The sequence below is a fragment of the Calonectris borealis genome, chromosome 2 (genome assembly GCF_964195595.1).
Source record: "Calonectris borealis chromosome 2, bCalBor7.hap1.2, whole genome shotgun sequence".
Lineage (NCBI taxonomy): Eukaryota > Metazoa > Chordata > Aves > Procellariiformes > Procellariidae > Calonectris > Calonectris borealis.
In genome coordinates this window covers 57,169,404-57,191,859 of record NC_134313.1, presented here as the reverse complement: position 1 = coordinate 57,191,859, position 22,456 = coordinate 57,169,404, and the positions used below count along the sequence as shown (strand labels likewise).

Here is a 22,456-nt window from a genome sequence, read left to right as displayed (position 1 = left end):
TATTTGTAGGAGGTTAATCCTGAAGGCTATTCAATATTTTCTGTGCAGCATTCCAATGCTGCAGGCAGGATCTACTTTTACTGCCAAATGGATTATAATGTGTTATATTTATATTTGATATCTATAAACAAAACATGCAGAATGTTATTGGGACACCTCTCAGTTGATAATTCAGTACTTCAAAATACAGCACAATGAACACGTACTTATATCACGGCCACTGGTTTAGAACTCTTGTGAGCCACTTAAAAATACATAGTTAATTTAAATACTTATGAAAGAAAAGGAACTGAATCTCAAGAACCACAAAAAATATAAATTATATGACATGGCTAAAGCATAGAAAGATTGATGTATAACATTGTCAAGGCTTCAGTACTAACAGGGCCCAAGCAGCTATGGCTTCCAATATGACCTGCAAGACTGACTTGAGTGCTTATTTAGTCAAATGGGTGAACAATCACTAAAAGCGACTCCCAACTTTTCACTTGGGACATCTCACTTCGGCATCCAGCCCTCGAGAGCAAAAATACCAATAAGATTCAAAGCTCCATGAAAACAAAAGAACTGTAGTGAGATGTCACAGTGGAAAATCTAATTTCACATTGATATTAATGATATGGGAAGCGCACATGCACATACACAGTAAGATCAACAGTGAAAGCTCCCAGAGACAGCAATGGGTTATATGTGCCTGACAATTCCTAACCACAGTTTTACAGGAATTCAGAATGAGTCATTCAGCTCTGTGGCTACAAACTAACGTACAGCTACTGTGATACACATCATCAGAAAATGACTTTAAAATGTCTCCAGAAAGTACATCCCCACATAATCCTGTTCAACAACCACTCGGGGAAATGTAGCTGACTCACATACTCCCCTTCAATCCTTCCACAGCACACAGTAAAACGAAACCAAATCCCTGGCATACTTCAGTAAACACAGGGCAACAGCATCTCTTTCTTACATTTTCAAGGAGTGCTCTGGTTGTTCTCCGTTTGAACTCAGATATGTATAAACTCAGTATGCTTTTAAAAATCATGCAATGCAGTAATTTCCAGTGATGTTCATAACTCTTTCATTACGGTCCCTAAATTAAACACCTCTCTCTCTCAAGGCAAGTGCCCAGAAATACACTTAAGCCCTGTATACACTCAGTGGGAGAGAGAAACACATCTCTCTATAACTCCAGAGGGCTACCCTGAGACGAAGGTGGGATTGTACCTCTCATACTGTCTTTATGGGGTGATCAATGTGCCCATAATTGAGGAACTACCTAAACTCAGCCAGAAGTAGATACTTACCATTTAAAGACCTAAAAGGCACTTTAGTTGGGGCTTTACTCTATAGGTCTACATCTGCTTAGGATACAAATGTCTCATGAGAGATGTGACAGTGATGCCAGTTTTTTCCACAATAACCTAACAACCTGAGCATGTTCTCAGAAACTGGAGGCCAGGATTCAATATTGTTTTCAACCTGAGAGGTTTTCACCATACTGCTCCCAGCCCCAGCCATCTGAACAGCATTACTGTGGTCTCCTGCTGAGGTTGGCCTAGCATGCAGACAGAAATACAAGAAGAATCAGAGAACCAGGAAAGCATTCATGAAGGAACCTGTCTAATCAAATGGAGACTCTCCTTATTGGGTCCATTATTTCTGCTTTTATTCAATGACCATCTAAAACATAACAATTAAAAGTCCTGTGTGAAAGGAACAAGGACTTCAGGTCTCTTGCTTGCTAGTAGGAGCTTCAGGAACTTTGTGCTCTTAGCTAGAGGTTTCTACTGGTTTACTGAGAACATAGCGATACTTGAGAACAGGCTGGTGGCTCAGACTTGCTAACACTGAACTGCCTAAAATCCATCTAAGCTATATGCATAACAGGAGATTGAATAGAGAAATGCAACACCGTCCTCCCTGTTAAATGGTCCCCAACGGGGCTTTGGCAACAGCCAGCTACTACCCTCCTCAAAATTTCTAGACACGAATCGGGGCCCATTCCCAACTGGCAGTCTGTAGGCGGTGATTGTGCCCGGGAGCTCCACAGTATGAACATGGGACTGTTTTCAGCCAGCTGGCCTCAGTAACAGAGAATCATAGAATCGTAGAATCATAGAATCATAGAATCATACAGGTTGGAAAAGACCTCTAAGATCATCGTGTCCAACCGTCAACCCAACACACCATGATGCCCACTAAACCATGTCCCTAAGGGCCTCATCTACACGTCTTTTAAATACCTCCAGGGATGGTGACTCCACCACTTCCCTGGGCAGCCTGTTCCAAGGCCTGACCACTCTTTAGTAAAGAAATTTTTCCTAATGTCCAATCTAAACCTCCCTTGGCGCAACTTGAGGCCATTTCCTCTCGTCCTATCGCTAGTTACTTAGGGGAAGAGACCAACACCCACCTCGCTACAACCTCCTTTCAGGTAGTTGTAGAGCGCGATGAGGTCTCCCCTCAGCCTCCTCTTCTCCAGGCTAAACAACCCCAGTTCCCTCAGCCGCTCCTCATAAGACTTGTGCTCCAGGCCCTTCACCAGCTTCGTTGCCCTCCTCTGGACACGCTCCAGCACCTCCATGTCCTTCTTGGAGTGAGGGGCCCAAAACTGAACACAGTATTCGAGGTGCGGCCTCACCAGTGCCGAGTACAGGGGCACGATCACCTCCCTGCTCCTGCTGGCCACACTATTTCTGATACAGGCCAGGATGCCGTTGGCCTTCTTGGCCACCTGAGCACACTGCCGGCTCATGTTCAGCCGTCTGTCAACCAGTACCCCCAGGTCCTTTTCCTCTGGGCAGCTTTCCAGCCACTCTTCCCCAAGCCTGTAGCGTTGCCTGGGGTTGTTGTGGCCGAAGTGCAGGATCTGGCACTTGGCCTTGTTGAACCTCATACAGTTGGCCTCGGCCCATCGATCCAGCCTGTCCAGGTCCCTCTGCAGAGCCTTCCTACCCTCCAGCAGATCAACACTCCCGCCCAACTTGGTGTCGTCTGCAAACTTACTGAGGGAGCACTCGATCCCCTCGTCCAGATCATTGATGAAGATATTGAACAGGACCGGCCCCAGTACTGAGCCCTGGGGAACACCGCTCGTGACCGGCCGCCAACTGGATTTAACTCCGTTCACCACAACTCTCTGGGCTCGGCCGTCCAGCCAGTTTTTTACCCAGCGAAGAGTGCACCTGTCTAGGCCGTGAGCCGCCAGCTTCTCTAGGAGAATGCTGTGGGAGACAGTGTCAAAGGCCTTACTGAAGTGCAGGTAGACCACATCCACTGCCTTTCCCTCATCCACTAGGCGGGTCACCTGGTCATAGAAGGAGATCAGGTTGGTCAAGCAGGACCTGCCTTCCATGAACCCGTGCTGGCTGGGCCTGATCCCCTGGTTGTCCCGGACATGGCTCGTGAGCGCCCTCAAAATGAACCGCTCCATGATCTTCCCCGGCACCGAGGTCAGGCTGACCAGTCTGTAGTTCCCCGGATCCTCCCTCCGGCCCTTCTTGTAGATGGGAGTCACACTGGCGAGCCTCCAGTCGTCCGGGACCTCCCCAGTTAACCAGGACTGCTGGTAAATGATGGAGAGCGGCTCGGCAAGCTCCTCCGCCAGCTCCCTCCTTCCAGCTTCCAGCTCCTCCTGTTTGCCACCCATGCTGCGTGCATTAGTGTAGATGCACTTGAGCTGGGCTACCGATTCTCCCCCAATGTTGGCTCTTCTCCAGTGAGCCTGGTTTTATCCCCTTCCCCCTTCGAACCTCGTTTAAAGCCCTCTCGATGAGCCCCGCCAACTCATACGCGAGAATCCTTTTCCCCCTATGAGACAGCTGTACTCCGTCTGCTGCCAGCAGGCCCGGTGCCGTGTAAACCTCCCCATGATCAAAGAAGCCAAAATTTTGCTGATGGCACCAGCCCCTAAGCCACATGTTGATCCGATGAGTTTTCCTGTTCCCTTCAGTATTCTTCCCTGCCACCGAAGGGATTGAGGAAAACACTGCCTGTGCTCCTGATCCTTCCACCAGTTGCCCCAGTGCCCTGAAGTCCCTTTTGATCGCTTCGGGACTTCTCTCTGCAACCTCCTCACTGCCAGCCTGTATAAAACCAATAGCGGGTAGTGATCGGAGGGCTGTACCAGTCTAGGGAGTTTCCTAGTAATGTCCTTAACCCGGGCCCAAGGGAGGCAGCAGACTTCCCTGTGGGAAGTAGGCTAAGCTGAGCGCCGAGTAGCCATTCATTGGAAAGGGATCATGGAAAAATGACACTGTTCTGTTCCTTGCATACTCAGAGACCGAGCTGTTCATTTTAGTACGCAGATTTAAGAAAAACATGTTTTATCAATTCTGACTGAAGTTGGCATTCCAGGGCCAGCAAAACAGGGTATGAGTTCCAAGAGTTTATGATTCACCAGTTGAATTGCCGTTGGACTTCAGCCTTTCCCAGGGAGATTGGAAAAACCCAGTGGTCCACAGGATGTTAGCAGAGAACTAGCCTAGCTGAACTGGACTATCACTCTGTCAGAATGAGAGGTAAGCAATACAGAGAAGACTATCGTTAGGAATTATGCAAAGATATGGTCTCCACTGCATCCTACTTAAGGCCAGTATGTAGAAGGCAGAGCCTCATAACAGCCCAGCAAATTTTTCAGTTAATTATAACCAAAACCCTTGAGAAAGCATTGGTGAGTTACGAAACTGAGAAATAATCTCTTCAGAGATATGGAATAATCTATTCTCTCTTTTATTCTGGAATTGCTCTAGCTTGCTTTATTTATCATAGATTAATTTTTATTAATCACATTGCTAAATGACAGATAGTAGTATGTGCTGGGTTCTCAGTGACACAAATTGCTACCTAAAGAAATCAAGAATCAATGCTCCTTTTACCCAGGGACTATGTGAGAAGTCACAGTAAAAGGACCATGGAAATTTCTGAACAAGCCAGCAGGACATGTGACGCTGCACCATGCATGCCCAGGCAACACATACCATAAATTCTAACTCAAGTCACGGTAAAAATCCAAGGACAAGTTCTACTGCATAACAAAAAAGAATTACAGCATTTTTACAGCATAAGCAATTATTGTACTGTTCCCTCAATGAAACTAAAATTGACCCTTCTGCTGTAAATAATTATACTTGTTGCTATAAAGAAGTGACAATTATGGGCATTAATAAAACCCCGTCCCTTCTGTATCACAGACATCCTCAAATAAGTTTACTGGCTGCCTTACAGGTTGTAAAACTATGATTTGTAAATACAGTTTGCAGGCAAGAGCTGACCCTACAGCATACAACTCTTTAGGTTTACAGTCTTTACGTTTACAGACCCTTAAACAATAGAAAGGATGCTTGTGGCAAGCAAATTAAAGATTAGACAGTAAGTTCCCTTCATGCTCTTTAGACCTTTTGGTCTCACAGTATTTCAAAAGGCTGTATTTTGAACATGGTATTTCAGAATACTAGTGAGTTAGTAATGCTACTTGAACATGTATTGTAACATTATTTCAACATAACTATTTCTTTATCATAAATCCACCAAATATCTAGACTGTTTTATCAGTGAGCTCTTGAAAGGCCAAAGTTTACTTTTCATTTTATTGGGAAGCTTTCCAAATCTCTCGCTTAATGCACAGTTTTGATATTTCTCTCCTCAGCTGTGTCTACATGAGATTTTCTTTTTTCTCATTACTGCATTACCATGTAATGTCACTGGGAATAGAAGGAAATTACAATACATGCTAGCATTACATAACGTGCTAGGTAGGAATTGCGAGAGGACAGAGCTAATAATACAGATATTGCAATGCTTTTATTTGCATGTGCTGTTGCCAATTTTTTGCCCACTCAGAACGCTAACACGTCTCTTATTGTGCAAATCAGCATTCTCCCACTTCAAAACTCATTTGTTCACTTATCCTGAATTTATAATCATGCTCATGATGTCTGCCTCCATAATTCATGCATGGGAATTGATGCTGCACTCTTACCATGCAACATAGAGACTCAGACTGAGATACTAGTACCTCTTTGAGAAGTGGACTGAAACTTTGAGGCCCAGCCCTATGGCTGCCATGTATTCACAACAGCAACGCAAATGCCCCGTGGTCTCTTCAAGGTTACGGAAAATATCCTGAAAGTTTTGTATTCAGATTGCTTGAAGCCCTGCTGCTTTTTGAGTTCCAATGATATCTGCCATGGGTTTCCAAACAGCCTGGCTAGCTTTTGTTTGGATTTCTTGATTGCCAGTGAAACAATTTAATCTGCTGATCTGCTGAACCGGGTAAGCGTTTTTGTGAAGACGGTAAGTTTCAAGAATAAAGGTAGGTAGGTAGTGGCTTCTCTGGAAGGCTGTCTGTCAGATTGGAGGGTCCTGCAAAAGGTCTCTCAGGCTTCAGATGATCCCATTTCTTCTTACGGGAGTGTCTGAACAGTATTGCATGCCCTGACTGATGTGGCATAAGGAGTGCAAACTCCTGCTGCCAGCCTATAAGCAAGTGAGTAGACACAGTGACAAAGCAGAGGGGATGGCCAGACACGTAGAAGGCTGATCCTCATGGCACCAGTCATGCTGAAGGAAAGAGGTGAGGCCCTAAGAAAATGTCCTCCTACCTTGCAATGTCTGTGGCAGGGATGGGAAGGCAATTGTGATCTCTGCTTCATGTGCAGCGCACAGTGGTTCCAGCGGGGAACTGCGGCGTTACACATGAGTCTTTGTGTTTCAAAGGTGACTACCTCAGTTTAATTTACTCCTTCCTACTGCTAATCAGTGGGTAGGAATTAGGTGTCCTCTGTCATTCATTTACGAACCATTATACTATGAGTGTTGTTGAAATGGCTAAGCCACATACAGAATGAAGTATTCCCTGGACTTGGGCTGACAAAGGTTTCTTCACACCATGCATCCTCCTTTGAATCAAGCTGTTCCTATTCCAGGGATCATATGCAGATGGCCTAATTCCACCTGTGACAATGCACCCAGTATTTACAGGGTGCCTTTAAAGGTCTGTATTAGGCCAATAAGAAATGTAAATCTCTCTGGAATTTAGACAATCTGAACACATCATGAAGTGTTTCTCTGATGAAGTAGTAGAAAGGAGTGCTGATCACTTTAGATAACGTAGTTTGAAATTTCTATGGTAGTTTTCAGCTGCACTTCAAAATACTTAATATGGCCTTCTGGGCTGAAATACAATATACATTAGTTCTTCAGGGAAGAGAGATTAAAGATACGTTTCAAAATTAAGCATTTCAAGTAAAGAGATGTTTGCTTTATTTTCCCAGTAGAGTTGTTCTTAGTTATGCATGTTGAAGAAGTTGGGCACACTGATGATAAAGGGGATGCATTGAGAGTACACAGACTGCCTTCACTCTAGCACACTCTCAGCTCTCAACTCGCATAATTCAAAGTTTATTTGCTTCCTTCTGCATGTTTTCTTTAAGGTACTTTTAAACTATACTGCTTGGCAATTGTTGGCAATTCTCTCTCTCCCTCTCATCCTGTCTGGGCTTTGCAGCCCCAGACGCTGCAGGACTGATCCCACATACTCAGCACAGGAAGTAGCCTGGCATCCTAAATGCCACGTACTGCATCCACAGGGCATTGCTAGCTGACATGCTCGGCCCCCCTGTTCTCTCACTTGAGGCTGGAAGAGGAAAGTACCAACTGTCTGTGGTGTCTGTAAGAGCAGCAAGGGTGGCTGAATGGGCCATTAACTGAATAGAGGGGTTTAATGGGGCAAATCCAGTTGAGCCAAGCTCTGTAATGTAATATGAGAAAGAGACCAGGAGGCAGAGTAGAGCCTGGATGGTCTTGCCTTCTTTCTTATCCTTCTTGCTCCTTTCCCCAGCCTGCTGCTCCCAGAGTACCTGCTGTCGCCAGCTGGTTCCAGTGTTATCTGGGCCAAAATCTTTGTGATGTTTACTCTTACGGATTTTTGAGATGTGGCACAGAATAGCAGGAGGAGGGTGGTATAGTGACAGCATTTTGCTGATTACGTAAGCGAGATAAAAGAAGTGGAAACACTCAACCTTTATCATGGCGAGACTGAATGGAAATCTATGCGACAAAGAAAACTTGCTTCTCTCCGCTGAAGCTAAAAGCTTGCAGGAAAACTTTTCCAGAGAAGATCACAGGAGTGGTGATCTTTTATAGTGGAGTGCGGCAAACAATCTAAAGCTCTTTCTAACATAGATGAATATATAAATAACACTAAATACATGCAGTCACCGAGCATTACATTTTTCATTTCTATGTATGAGCCAGATCTTTGCAATAAATTATCATTCCTTAGTTGAAGTAAATGGAACTGACCAATCTATGTACCTCCAGACAATTTGGCCCCAGGGTCTTTTAAACTTTAGGCTAACTTGCCCTGAAGAAGTAAAAGGTACAAATGATACTGCCTTGGAAGAGTGAGTCCTTCAATAGATGTTGAAGAGCCCTCATAGAAAAAATATTTGCATTTGTATGCTTTTTATGCAAATTCTTTAAAACTTTACTGACTTTTACATATACATATTTTTGAAAAAAAAGAGAATATCCACAATAAGACATATATTACACATTTCCACAGAGCCATCATCTTAAATTTAAAAAAAAAAGCCTTGCAAATTACAGTCATTCTAAAAATCAGACCAGCTTAGCCAGCTGTTAAAGAAGTGCATACATTCATCATTACTGAATGCATTACTGCTTTAAACATATACAATTCCAAAATAATCTCCTTGAAATAAACACAGCAACAGCCATAAAACATGCTGGACCTGAAATTGAAGACAAAGCAAGCAGTATTTGTTGTATTAAAACTCTGACAAAATACATTTTAATCATGTCCAGTCTTATGAATTCTAAAACAACCTGGAATGCCATTTGGCCTTCATGATTAATGTGTGTGTACTTTATCATTGCAAACAGAGCTTCCTGAACATTCCTATAAAGTCTGCTTTTTGAATCAACATTTAAACAATCAGCATTGCCCTTTCTCTCCTTTTATGTTGTGGTGGTTGTGTGCGGATTCTAAATAAGGTATAAGATACCAGGATTTTTCATACTTAAGTAGAGAAAAAGAATTTAATCACAGAAGAAAGCTGGAATTCTGAATGACCTCAGGTATTAGCTTTGTTGACTTGAATGGTAGAATTTGTGCTCTCCTTATCCACCTCAGGAATTAAAGAATTTTATGTGACATGGCTGATGTGTTGATCAATAAAACAACAACAATCATTTACACTGCAAGTTTAGTGCCGTTTCAAAAATCTGCATTAACCAAGCCGGTAGTTGTAGCAGAATCAATAGACAAGGCATCTTGCTTAGTGGTGTGCATAAATGAAGTATGACTAAACTTTTAACACCTAATGAATACAGATTAAGATGATAAAATCCATATGCAGAATGTGTTCTGCAAACTATGCAGTGACAGTGTGCTTGAGAGTGTAATGCACAATAAAATGTTAAAAGTATTAAGAAATTCTTACTTTAATTTTCACTGTGCTTCACTCAGTATTTACATTGTGAGTTTGCAGTCAGCATTCATTTTATTTTAAGACCTGTTGCAAAGGACCTCGGTAAATATGCTGCTGTGTATTCATCTCTCAGTTCTATAGCTTCATGCTACTTTAAATCTCTCCTCCTATTTTCCTAACCACTCATCCCCTTATTTGGCACACTTTAATCTCCTAAGTAGCTCTTTTCTATTGTCAGTGAAGTTTCTGATGTGTCACTACTGCTATAGGAGTCAATCATCTTTAGTTCATGATGCAGATAAAAGGAATGAAACTTTTTATTAATGGTCTAATAAGTTTGTGTTTAAACAATGACTCCAACTGGTATTATTTTAATCCAGATGCTTGAATACTGAAGGACTACACTATAGCTTTGTGAGATGAAGTAAAACAAACATCAAATCATTCTGTTTCTAATCTAATCTGCTAAATCAAACAGTTTCATTAATCTGCTTTAATTGCTTTCTGTTCTTTTCTCAGGTGGTTCACACTGGCCCAAAGTGTTGCATTTTCTTTTTAAAAAGTTGTCTGAATGACAGGATGGCATTTCCTAAATGCAAACCTACATACATATAAAATATAATGCAACCGTGAATATGTTGCATAGTAAAAAAACCCTAATTATACGAAACACTGAATATTATGAAGAAACCCAAAGAACATTTATTTTCTTTCACACATATACGAGTATACCAGATCTGTATTACCCAGACAAACAGAAATTACCAAAAACCTTAGCACCACGATAAAAATAATTGATAGTCATTCACTATAGGTGGAAACTCTTCCTAAGCAAAGGGATTAACCATTTTTGATGATACATGATTAGCCAAAAGGAAAAACACCCTAAACTTCTGAAAAAATCTGTATTTCTCTCATCTGTATTTTCATTTATACAGAGTATTGAGCTCATTACTGGTTCTTATTCAAAATAATCTAACCATTCCTCTGTTTTCTTCACTGAAAAGCAGGCACCTTTTATGCTAATCAATAAGGACTTACACAGTATTGTGTATCTGGCGGTGAAATAAACCTTTCCAAATTGGACATTAGTTAACGGGTACTATATAACACTACAGAATCCGAGCTACTGGTTTTCCAGGTTGATTTTTTTTTTCTATTTCTGCTATCATGGTCAATTAAATGTAAATACTTTATGAATGTTACAGTACATATTGTTTAAATTGGCTAACTTACTAAGAGTTGATTATCCTAAATCTGTGAAGTAAACAAGACAACTGAATATTAAAGACAGTAGCTCAGCATAAAAAATTTGATATGCCCTTGAACTTGTAACACTGCAGTAAGCAATTACCTTAAAGAAGCCACCCACACAACAGAACTATGGCTTTGTTCCTTATCTTCAAAGAACAAGCCACTTGCATCTGGATCAAATCCTTTAAACAATACACGAACACTCAACATCAAAGCACTTTCATTTTCTTCAGTTATTTAATTTAATTAGACCTAATACAGACATGAATTTAGACACTGATTGCTGAGTAGAAAATCCCCACGTTCAAGAAATTAATCAATTTGGGTTTAATTTTATAAAGATTTTTCCCCCAGTACCTGACAGGAGCGCCTCTGCTCTGTGCAGGTTTCAGCAAGACTGTCACAGTGCTGTCAGTTTGATTCAAAGGTGTTTCGAGTTCATATGGTGGCATAGAGGGTGCTAGAATAAGAAAAGAGGCAAAAATAATAATTATTCCTGTATTTCTTCTTTCAAGAGCTGTATCTTTATTTGAATAGGTAATTTTAAAGACTTCTTCAAATATAAAGACCATATTATAGGTCTAAGATGCTTTCTGTTACAACACAAGTGTGAGACAACTGTTAAATAACTTCAGCAAAAAAAACCCAAACAAAGAAAGAAATCCCAGCTCATTGCCAATTTCAAGACAGGAAACACTTACTAGTAGGAGTAAGTTTGCAGAAAGTATTGAGAATCCATGATTTGGAAATGAAAAGTTACCTCAAGAAGAGCATCTGCAAATGTGCATGCTGAAGTGACTATAGTTTTTGAAACTGAGCCCAGCTTTCTCAGCATGTCAGTGCTATTAGGATGCACTCTCAGAATTCGTCATTCCTGGAATTTTAACTAGTACTGTAACTGTCCTGAGTCTACTGTCCACCACAGACATAATTTACAATAATGAAGCAGGATTATCACCGCAAGAGCTTATCTTAGTTTGAAGCCACACTCAATAGCACTTCTGCAAACTGTGTCTTCATTAAGGAATTACAGTTGTGATTAAAACAAACAATGCCTCAGTTATTGTCTTTTACTGTTGCTACTTTTTTCAGTACTATCATCTAGTCGCATTTTTATCATTATATTGGATGGAAGGCTGCTCGGTTAATTAATTGTTTAGCAGTCTGTTGTATCCTTATTGTCCAGTTGTTAATGATGACACACAACTAACAGATTTCAAGGCTATGAAAGCAAAAAGTGGTCATTGCAATGATCTTTTCTGACCACAGGAATAATGCAGGGCAGTGAACTGCTTGAAAATTCCTGCTTGAAAAAGAAAATACATTTGGTGGGGGAGAAGATCTTTTCTTTAGCAGGTTCTTCCAGTGGCTAATTATACTTCATGTTGAACATGGAGACCTATTTGGCATCTCAATTTGTTTAGCTTCATCTTCCAGCCACTGGATACTTTGTGTACCATACTGATGAAGTTACTCAGAGTATATTATGCTCCACATACAGATAATATCAACCTCTAGGCTCCTCTAGAAAATTAAATAGCTCCAACAATATGAGTCTTTCTTTGAAGTGTATTTTCCAATCCTTTTCACCTTCACAGTAGTAGCTGCATCTACTTGAAAGGTGTATGAACTTCTCTCTCCTTTATCCATATTGCCCTATATATCCAAGTAAGGATTGCATTAACACTTCTGTCCAGAACTCTTCAGTCTGCTGTGAAAACATTAACACCTTCATCGCTTTTCATGGATATTCACCAGTTTTGAAATGCTTCACAAATAAAAAAATTAATCTTCAAAAACCTCCTTGTAAGCTGCGAGGGTTTTATTCTGTTTACAATCCTGGATATAAGGCACAAACATTTAGACTAATCATTTAAAGTAATTTGGGTACCCACTTTGAGAAGCCTAAAGGCATAATATTCCACAGTACTTTAAAAATTTAGACATAATTTTCACATATTTCAGTTCTGCAGTTTTGAATATCCAGAACTTCTTCACATAATGCCCCATTCTCAAGTTGACCATCCCGAAAACAAGGGAAGCACAGACTAACTGCACCTCCAAAAAGGTGTATGAACTCTGAACATTTTTGGAACACTGTGTCATTTCTTGACCTTGGTCTCCTGCCCACATCTTAAAAGTCGTGTAATCTTCCTAACTTATGACTCCTAGGTCCCTACTTGCACTCTTTATTAATCTTAGTCTCCCTCCACCAAAATTGTCTTCCTGCCCAGGATATGAGTTGTGGTTCTCCCAGTCCCACCTTTTAGTCCTGGCTACTTTTTCTCTTCTCCACAGATACTTGGACATTATTTATTCTTACACTTTTCTCCTGTCTAGGTTAGGACTCCTCTTCCTCCACACTGCCCACATGTAAAGAAGGAGCTTATCAATAAACAGAGAAAACAGGAGATACTCTTCCTGTTCACAGTTTTTGCAACTGCACACCCTGGTCTTCAGCAGCAGAAAGCTCTGATGCAGTAAAAGGTAAGGCCCTTAGAGACTCTCTGTCTGTGTTGGGCACACTGAGTTGATGAACACACAGGCAAGGCTCTAAAAGCTTGGAGAACTGAAATCTGTTTAGTGAGGATGATACCTATGGTGACATTTGCTGCTCAATTCTGTCACGTTTCCACCATTTGTGTGCAAACTGAAACATTTACAAGTTGCCCAAATCTGGACAGATTTTCAGAGTGATGGCTCAGAGTAATGTCTCTCTTCTTGCTAAATATTTAAATCCCTGTTTGAAAGCACTTCAGTAATGTATCAGTCACCAGAATTTCTCATGATGTCAGCCATGTTCCTGAAATGGATGAAATTCTTCTTAGTATGAAAGGCAGCATACAAAATTTCAGCCCGCACAGCTGACTTTTCACAAAGTTATACGCAACAGAAAACAGTCTTCTAATAGAGTGCCCATCAATTTTGATAGCAGGCAATGCTACGAGCTCTGCTTTTGGTAATACGTATTTACATACAGATCACTTCATCCATCAGTGCCAATCACACAACTGTAGAATGAAACATGGCAACTATTTACAGTACAGAATAGTACTACTCTAACACTTAAGACAGGAAATTAAGAGTATTTTCTTCAAATGAAAATGCAGTCTAGAGTTAGACAAATTAAAATGCAATGACTCAATTCAGAAAATGGTCAGAATGCACTGTTGCTACCTCATCTGTTCTAAAAAACAGTGAAACCTTTTATCCATAAATGTTCAGCATTTTCGTTTCACATCTCTCCAAAATGGAGAGCACTGGCCACATCAAGAGCCTCAAAGCCTTACAGTGAGACAATGAGGTGACAGGCCAATAGCACTGCAAAGAGGGTACCATATTCAAAAGCTAAAATTTCAGTTGTGATTTTTCATTGATACTAAGAAATGTATGCACTCTGCTTCTATTTTACATTCATCAAGAGATTGGCTTTAACTACCCAAAGACAAGTACTGTTAGTACAGTAACTAACATGAAGTAAGGAAAGAGTGGGGTGCAGGCAAGACAGCTTGCAGAACTTCGCCGCATGGTACTTGGAGGTTAGTCTCATTCCCAGGCATGCCTGCAATGTCTGTTTACACTAAAGAGTTTTAGTTGCTGACATATCAAATTTAGAAAAGAACAATTTAAGATCCAGCCCTGTTCCCAAATGCCCAGATTCTCCTCCACTCTCAATAGTCTCCTTCCTTCCTCATTCTAATATGGGTTGATTCTGCCATCCTATCAAGTCTTGCTATGTCAGAAGTTGATTTCTGACAGAGAAAGTTTCTGCTCAGTATAGGAAAGGGGATGGAAAATGAACCCCAGCGTTACTGATCAGTGTTAATTATGTTTAGACTTTCTATAAAGAATAATTTTCTAACTTGAAAATTAAGAACTTTTTTTTTCTATACAAACAGCTGTATTGGCAATAACTTCCACCTTGCATTAACTGCCTTTTTCTATAATAAAAAAAAGGAAATTGCCCTATTTCTGATTAATACTTATTACTTTTTTTCATTCCAGTGAGGACAGAAAATGAGTGATGGGGAAAAGTACAAAGAATGAGAGTAAAAGAGAAAGAATATTTTGTACCCAAATGCCTGCCTTTATCCTTTCTGAAAAGCAAAGTTGATCACAAATAGATAAGCTAGTTTTCTGTAAATATTATCGAGGGGCCATAGTTCAACTGTCAGTGTAATTCCCAAGAAGACTATAGAGAAGTGAAGACCTTTCAACTGTAACTTTGCAAAACATTTTGTCATCAATTATATAAGCATTTTAGAGTATGTAATAGTATTGCATCCCATCAGCTAGAGAGATGAAGTTTCCTCTGCCTCTGGGAGGGCTTTAAAATATTGTTCATGGATCTGCAGAAGTGACAGAGTCATGCTGCTGTTATCTGAAAACCACTAGTCCTGATGTTCTTGTCTAATACAGTTTCACATCCACTTCAGTCCACATGCCTGCTAGGAACATATGCAGGCTGGCACTTAGCTACACTTTCTATGTGAGCGCTAGACATACAGTATTTCTGCTCTACTCTCAATTGTTCATGGCTCATTAAAGAGATTTTCCAGCACCATTACTGTACTAATTTAGAATCATGTCAAGGCTGACTAAGCTCTGAATGGAACCCTCATCCTCATGTCCAAAAAACCCTATGCTAAATGTTGCAACAGCAGCTGGCACTGACTGCAGGCACATAATTCATAGGGTTTCTTGGGTGATAAGTTACAGTTGTGAATAGGAATTTCAAAGTACGAGCTGATATTTAAGCACTTGGAAGTTTTTCAGTTATGTTAATGTGTGTCACTTTGACATCTTCAGGGATGAACATGTATTTTACTTTTTCAATTTGCTGCTTGTTAAATCCTAAACAAAAAGTAAACAACAAAAGAATCACCCATGTCATTATCATAAGCAAACAATAATATTCTTTAATCAAGTACCTGATATTTTAGTGGTGAACTGATTTGTGATTGGAGGTCCAAAGCCTTTAGCTGTGCTGGCTCTGATGGTAAAAGAGTAGGTAGTGCCGGGATACAGTCCAAAAAAGAGATAGTGCGTTTCATTTCCTAGCTTTGAGACTCGTCCACTTTGATTGGATAAATCTATTTCTGGGTCAAAGGAACTGACTGCTTTGTAGGTGATCTGCAAAAGAATAAGAAAGTTATAAACTGCCTTGAGCAGACGGACAGAGATTGCATCTTTATCCAGTAAACCCTTCTGATGTATGCGCTGTCAGACATTTTATGATAGGCTATCTCACTCTCTTACACTCTTCAAATCCCAAATCCCACAAAGGGACACAGAAACTCAGCCATAACTGGTATGAGTTATTACTTTTATAGATACAGAGACTTAGAGGCAGCTAGATTACCGCTCTAAAGGATGGGTTCAGGCTTACATTAATTCCTTCAAGATGCTGGCTTTACCAGTGTAAATTTTTTAATTCATCTTACTGTTGATTTTGATCAGCAACAATAACAAAACCAAAACAACCAGGTAGAAACAGATAAGCGACTAACAGAAGGTGTAGCCCCCAGTTCCAGCTGACTTCACTATAATTACACTTTGCTCTGAATAAGATTATCCATAAAAGATGATAAGGGCAGCTTAAGGCAAATTTTTCAGAAAGTGGGTAAAGCTTGTAGTTTAGTCTGAAGCTTAGCTATTGTAATTGCTAATTTGGAAATTTTCAAGTTATTATATTGTACCTAGGTCAGATTCTCGTTTGGAGGAAAGGAGAGATAAAATGTTAAGTAATATATGCAGAGTGTATATTGTATCCTCAGTTCCTTCTTTGATTCAAACAGTATTTTTAGTTTTCATTAGAAATGTTAATATAAGTTCACAGTAAAACTTGATCCAGATTTCTTCTATGAATTACTAATTTCCATGTACTGTAATGAGAATTTAAAAATAAGAAATCCATTAAAAAATTAAAAAGTAAAAATGATTCATCCCTCCTTTTTACTTATAAATTTTCATTTGTATGCGAATAATTCCAACACTTATTATAAAAAGTGATAATTGACATTCTTTTTGCTATATTTATTCCATATCATTATAATTAAGAAGACACATAAAGCATACATAGAAACATCTACTGTGTCAGCATTACACACCTTAAACACTTGCAATTTCCTAAAACCTCTGACTTAATGAAAATTGATTTTTATATGATCCATCTAATATAACACCAATAAAGTGCTGAAAATGAGTAATAAAAACTTGGATACCATCTAGATAAACCCTGACATTATTTTGGTAGATAGGCAGATCCTCTACAATTCCTCATCTGCAAATTGAACTGTAAGTGCCTTAAAAACCGCTCAACTAACCCTCCTAATTATAACAGAAGACAGAAGAAGACTACACTACCAAATATCTGAACTTTTATCAGTAAAGAAATTAAGGTTACATATTGCCCAAAAGAATCTCCCTTTCTGATGGTAAGTGTTGTTATATCTGCTTGTGGGAAAGTGGGTCATATTTTTGGAGATTTTAAAAGGTTAGACAACTACATCGCAACTAGGTTTTATATACAGCTGATCCTGTTTTGCTGCAGATATGTGAACTAAATGACCTCCTGCAGCTCCCTTTAACTCTGGTTTCTATATTTCTATGATTCTTAACTGGATTTTCCAAAATCTCACTTAAGTTTTATTCAAAACAATACCTGGCTATCTGAGACTCTGCAATCTATGTTAGATTCTTATAAATTTTTTGCAGTGTTTAGTGATTAGATAGCTAAGTGGCTGATGTTCTGTAATGAAGTAAGTTCTTCCATGGCTTATGCAGAACACATGAAAAAAAGTGTTTTGCCTGGTTAAAACGAACTTGCACTGTTTCTGTATTTCACTCCTACTTGTAAGACTGTTCCTACTTTTTTTTTAAAAACTCATTTTTTTCTTACATCCACCATTGCTAATGCCAGTTCAGCTTTGCAGTGATGGGAAAAAAAAGGGCATGAGGGTCATTTTCTTACTGGATGTTGACTATTTTTATCAAATTTAGATGAAACCTTGCCCAAAAGACTAATCCCTTTATTCTTACAACTGTGGACCTGTACTGGTGATAGAGGAGCAAAATGGTATAATTTGTTATTATGTCATTTCTTCATCTAAAGGCTTTTTTCTTTAAATATTGGTAAAATAATTGGATTTGCACTTAGTTTCACAATAGCAATGAATGATTTAATACTTGATACTTCAACGCACAGTTTTTCCCACCACATGTACTAAAAGTCTGTCTCCTTCAGGCACTAAAAACAAATGCCTGGCCCCAGAAAACAGAGTAAGTTATGAGATTTTTAACAACACAGAAAGTTAGGTACTCAGAGTAAGAAATGCTAGACACAGAGGTGAGATTGAGCTTGCTTTCTGGGAGCAGGGATGCAGACTCGGGACTGCACTTTAAGTTCATCTGTCTGCTGGAATCAAGACCCTGGGACCTCCTGCTGAAAGAAGGTGTCTGCTGCTGTAGTCTTTAGGCTGCTCCCATAAAAAACGGCTACCAGCTGAAGAGCTTGCCCTGGAAAGAGCAACCTTGCTCCCAAGGCCTGAGTCACGCTTACATACTTGCAGTTTTGCCTCACCCAAGCTGTGTGTCTTCAACTCTAGACTGAAGTACCCTGCACTCTCATACTTGCTTTCCTCCTGGCACTACAATTCTTTCACCCCGGTTGTGTACAGCCCAGTGGCGGGTGGCAGGTGAGCGGAAGGAGCATTCACCCCTTGCTGAGGCTCTGCGCCTGAGTCACTCCCCGGCAGGCAGATTATCATGAACTGGGGAATCCCTCAGGCTGACATGTCCCCTACCCGGGCCTCCCCCTTACTCAGGTTAGTGCTCATCTGCTAGACCATTCTCTGAAAGGTGGATGCCATGAGCACCATAGTTTTCATGAACGTACCAAATATGGCATATGTTTGTATAAGAGCAGCTTTAGAGGCTATGCTTTTTAGATCAGAATTGTTGATGTACACACAGCCAAGGCTTAGATGCCTCTTTGTCTAAGCTTTGGCTTGCAACAAGGCGTAGGCAGGAGCTAGACACCTCACTTCTCAAGCTTGGGTGATTTGGAGCTGTGCTGGATGCATTACCTTGACAGCACAACGATCAGCCAGAGAGGTGCCTACTGAGACATCAAGGATAGTCTAAATCAACCTATAAAACACAGGTACCTAAATTTCATCTAACTTGTCTGGATCTTATCCTGTGAGCTACTTCAGTTAGCTAAAATATACCTGAAGTACACCTTTATATTTCATCTGAAATATACAGGTAAAATGTCCCTGTGATTCACTGTGTATATTTGTTGGCCTCCAGTTATTTTACCAGTCATATTTATAAAAACATGGTGATACATTTTAGGCTTATAAGCAAACATCAGGGCAGAAGAAGTATTGACAAACAAGCTTTCAGCAACTAGGTGTCTGTTCATATTCAGCCACCAGACTGGACTGCGTTGGCATCTTTAAAACAAGGGACGGTTTGGTGCATTAGTCTGTTGGTATCTTTTGCTTAAAAATTAATTAAATCAAGTTGCTGATTTAACTGATTGCCTTGCTCCCTCTGACTCTGCTTTGAGGTGTATTAGACAAACAGTATAAGAAGATATCAGTATTTTCTTTTCTTTTCAATATTCTCTTCACTGTTGGAATGCTAGGTTCTTTTGACGTTTGGAGACTTGCACAGTCCTGACTACTTAGAAAGTCTGGCCAAGCTATTCTTTTCCATCTCTGAATTCACCTGCACAACTCCCATTACAGCTGATAGTTATGTATGTATATACATTTAAGAATGAACTGCACGTATACAGTACATATACTCCTCAGCAATGTAATTAGACATGTATGCATGTTTGTAAGTAGAAAGATGATTCACCACTGTGTGTTTCTATGTACATAAAGCCTAACATCAATAAAAACATTAACATATTAACTAAAACATTCTGATGCCTGAAGATAGGCAACTGTTGAACTAGCTGGAAAGTAGTTAGCTTTATAAAAAATCAATTCATACTTTTTCATAACATTTTATCCTCTTACAATAAAATAGTTTTCAAAACAGTATCAATAGGTTCCCATTCAATTTAACTTTTCTTTTACACCATATCTCATTTAGGTGGGTTTTTTTTTAAACAAAGCATTTCAATACCAATTTTGTAGTAAGGTCAGGTAAGAAGCTTAACAGTGATTACTGTCTGACAGCTTAATCTGTGCAGTCTTTTGTCAATTTTTCTAAAAGGTATTCAGGCAGAGGTTCCACATAAGGAAAAGCAGCGATTTCTAGACATCTAACAACATATAATTTTATTAAATTTGCATTTAAAAAATGCTAGATTTTTTTTTAATTATGCCTGCTTGTTTCTATTACAATAGGCTTCCTGTAACGAGTCTTACCTAAATGTGATGTTGACTGTCACCACTGTGTTATGTCTCCTATTTTTTTAAAAATTCACTAAGATCTGTCTTTCAATCTTTTAAATATTTGATCCACATTACTAGATAGAATGCTGTATCAAATGGTTCTAAAAATAGCAGTTTTCTTAAAGCTGATAACCCAGGGACATTTTGGGGCCTGCATAATTCACTCCTACATTATATATTTGATTTTATTACTTTGTAAATGTTACTATCTTCAAAAAGAAGATTCATTTTACATAAACTGGAAAAAAAAATTCTTACTAATTATGCACTTTTGAAAATCAAAATTATACATAAAAATTAAAACAAGTCTAGGTACCTCATACAAAGTAATCACACCATATGTTTGCGCTGGCTCTCTCCATTGAAGAAAAATCTTCTCTTCAAAGGTACTCCCTTGAATGGATTCAAGTGGCACAGCACTCGGGACTAAAGGATAAAAAAAGGAAAAAATGCTGTTTTGAGAAAAATTTCAGAAGGAGACACTCTGCTTAATATTTGCGCTATTGAGGCATAAAAAACGTCCTACTATTATTTCCCCAAGACTGAAGCAAAGGCCAGAGTAGATCAGGAGAAAAATGATTTAATAAGATAGTGCCATTAAGGAAACATATGTGTCACCTTCAATGTAAGAAGGAATTAGTGAGCATCGCACTTATCTTGTAAAACACTATTGATGAAAGAAAAGGACAAATCAGCTTTTTATAAGGAATTAGGTGATATCTCAAATATCAATTCTTGTAAATAAAATCTATTGGTGATACCTACTTATCAATAGTGTTACTGTCCCATAGTGAAAAAACATATTAAACATTCATATATCAAAATGGACAAGCATTGAAGTAACAAGGTATACTTTCAACAGACCAAACTAGAATGATTAGCTTGGAAAGACGAGCCACGTGTTGCATAGAACAGCGATGCTCACTGACATTAGGCCTGAAGACCTACAGCAGGGTGAACATAAGGAAATTATGAAGCAGCCAAACTGGAAATTTGACATTATTAATTTTTCTTAAAGTCTCTTAATTTATGAGAATGACCTCTGAAGAGTCAGGGATGTCAGAAGGTTCTGATAAAAGGTATGTCAACTGCTCTCAGGTATCTACTTCTGTTTCCTGTTTGTTCTGCAACAATTGCTTTATCCCTGAGCCAACCTCAAAGCAGTTTTCAGAGAAGGGGATGTGTAAACAGCACATGGACATGTATCTGCAATTTTATTTTTGTAACAACACTTGCAATGGAATGTGAAAAGAAAATCCTTAAAAATGCACACAGGACTGTTGTGAGGCAACAGGCACTGATGGGTTAGCACTTGTCCACAAACTGTACGTGAAAAGCCAGTAAGAAGACACACTTAACATTTTCCACATGCTAGAGAAAGAAGGTGAAAGCACTACTTGCTGCAGTGGTTGAATTAGCTTCTGAGACCCCTGAGATTTACCCGAATGGTTAAAGAATAGGAAGATCTGAAAGCAAGACATCTGGCGACTCCTTCCCATCGCTAGGTCTGGTAGAGCACTACCCTCCTCCTCCTCCTCCATGCTGCTGGTCTGGGAGTTTACACGGTTTGAGACTTCATAATCACCTCTCTATAGCTCTCCGCAGAGTCCCTTGCTCTACCAAGGGGAAGCTCCAAGGACACAGGTGATGGTTTCTGAACTGCCTTACCTGTCCTGTATGGACCAGTAAGATTATGCCTTTAGTCTGGGCATTAAACCTTGCTTCCAAGTAGCAGAGAACTGGTAAAACTCATTTCGAATCATGGGGTTAATGATTTATATGTAAAGGGAGAGGAATTAAATACAGTGTAAATAAGTTGGAAGTTAGCAAAACACTGTGGTAACCCCCTAAAATTATCTGAAGGCCATAAACTCTGAGCAGTTATGCCATAGGGGAGATCAAACACTGGCAGAGGTTACCTAGAGAGGTTGTGGGATACCCATCTTTGAAGATACTCAAAACTCAACTGTACAAAACCTTGAGCAATCTGCTCTCACTTGATCTGCTCTGAGCAAAAGGTTGGACTAAATGAGCTCTGGAGGTCCCTTGCAACCTACATGATTATGTGATTCAAAAAATTATGATGATTATTTGGGTCAGTATACTCTGTTGTGTTACGTCCAGATTTATGTACCTTACTGAAAGTGTATGGTATACTAAAAAGTTATGATTTTTGTCCAAGGTATTCTCTCAACGACTGATGCTGGTTTTCAATAGGTCTTGGAATAAGATAAAGTTCCAGAGGGCCAGGAATAAGAAAATATCATGCAAAATTTTAGAGAAAATACATAAACAGATAATAGATAACATAAGGTCTTTAGCTTTGTC

The 22,456-nt window shown here is 39.6% G+C and overlaps 1 protein-coding gene across 1 annotated transcript in view; it reads right to left on the bottom strand.

The window, feature by feature from the left end:
* PTPRM (protein tyrosine phosphatase receptor type M) overlaps positions 1 to 22,456 on the bottom strand; it is a 500,131-nt gene that overhangs the window by 217,209 nt on the left and 260,466 nt on the right. Inside the window, exons 9-11 of the mRNA XM_075142059.1 lie at positions 20,445 to 20,554; positions 15,644 to 15,845; positions 11,070 to 11,172 (exon numbers count right to left, since the gene is read on the bottom strand). Coding sequence (XP_074998160.1) covers positions 11,070 to 11,172; positions 15,644 to 15,845; positions 20,445 to 20,554 — 415 coding nt within the window. The remainder of the gene's footprint in view (positions 1 to 11,069; positions 11,173 to 15,643; positions 15,846 to 20,444; positions 20,555 to 22,456) is intronic.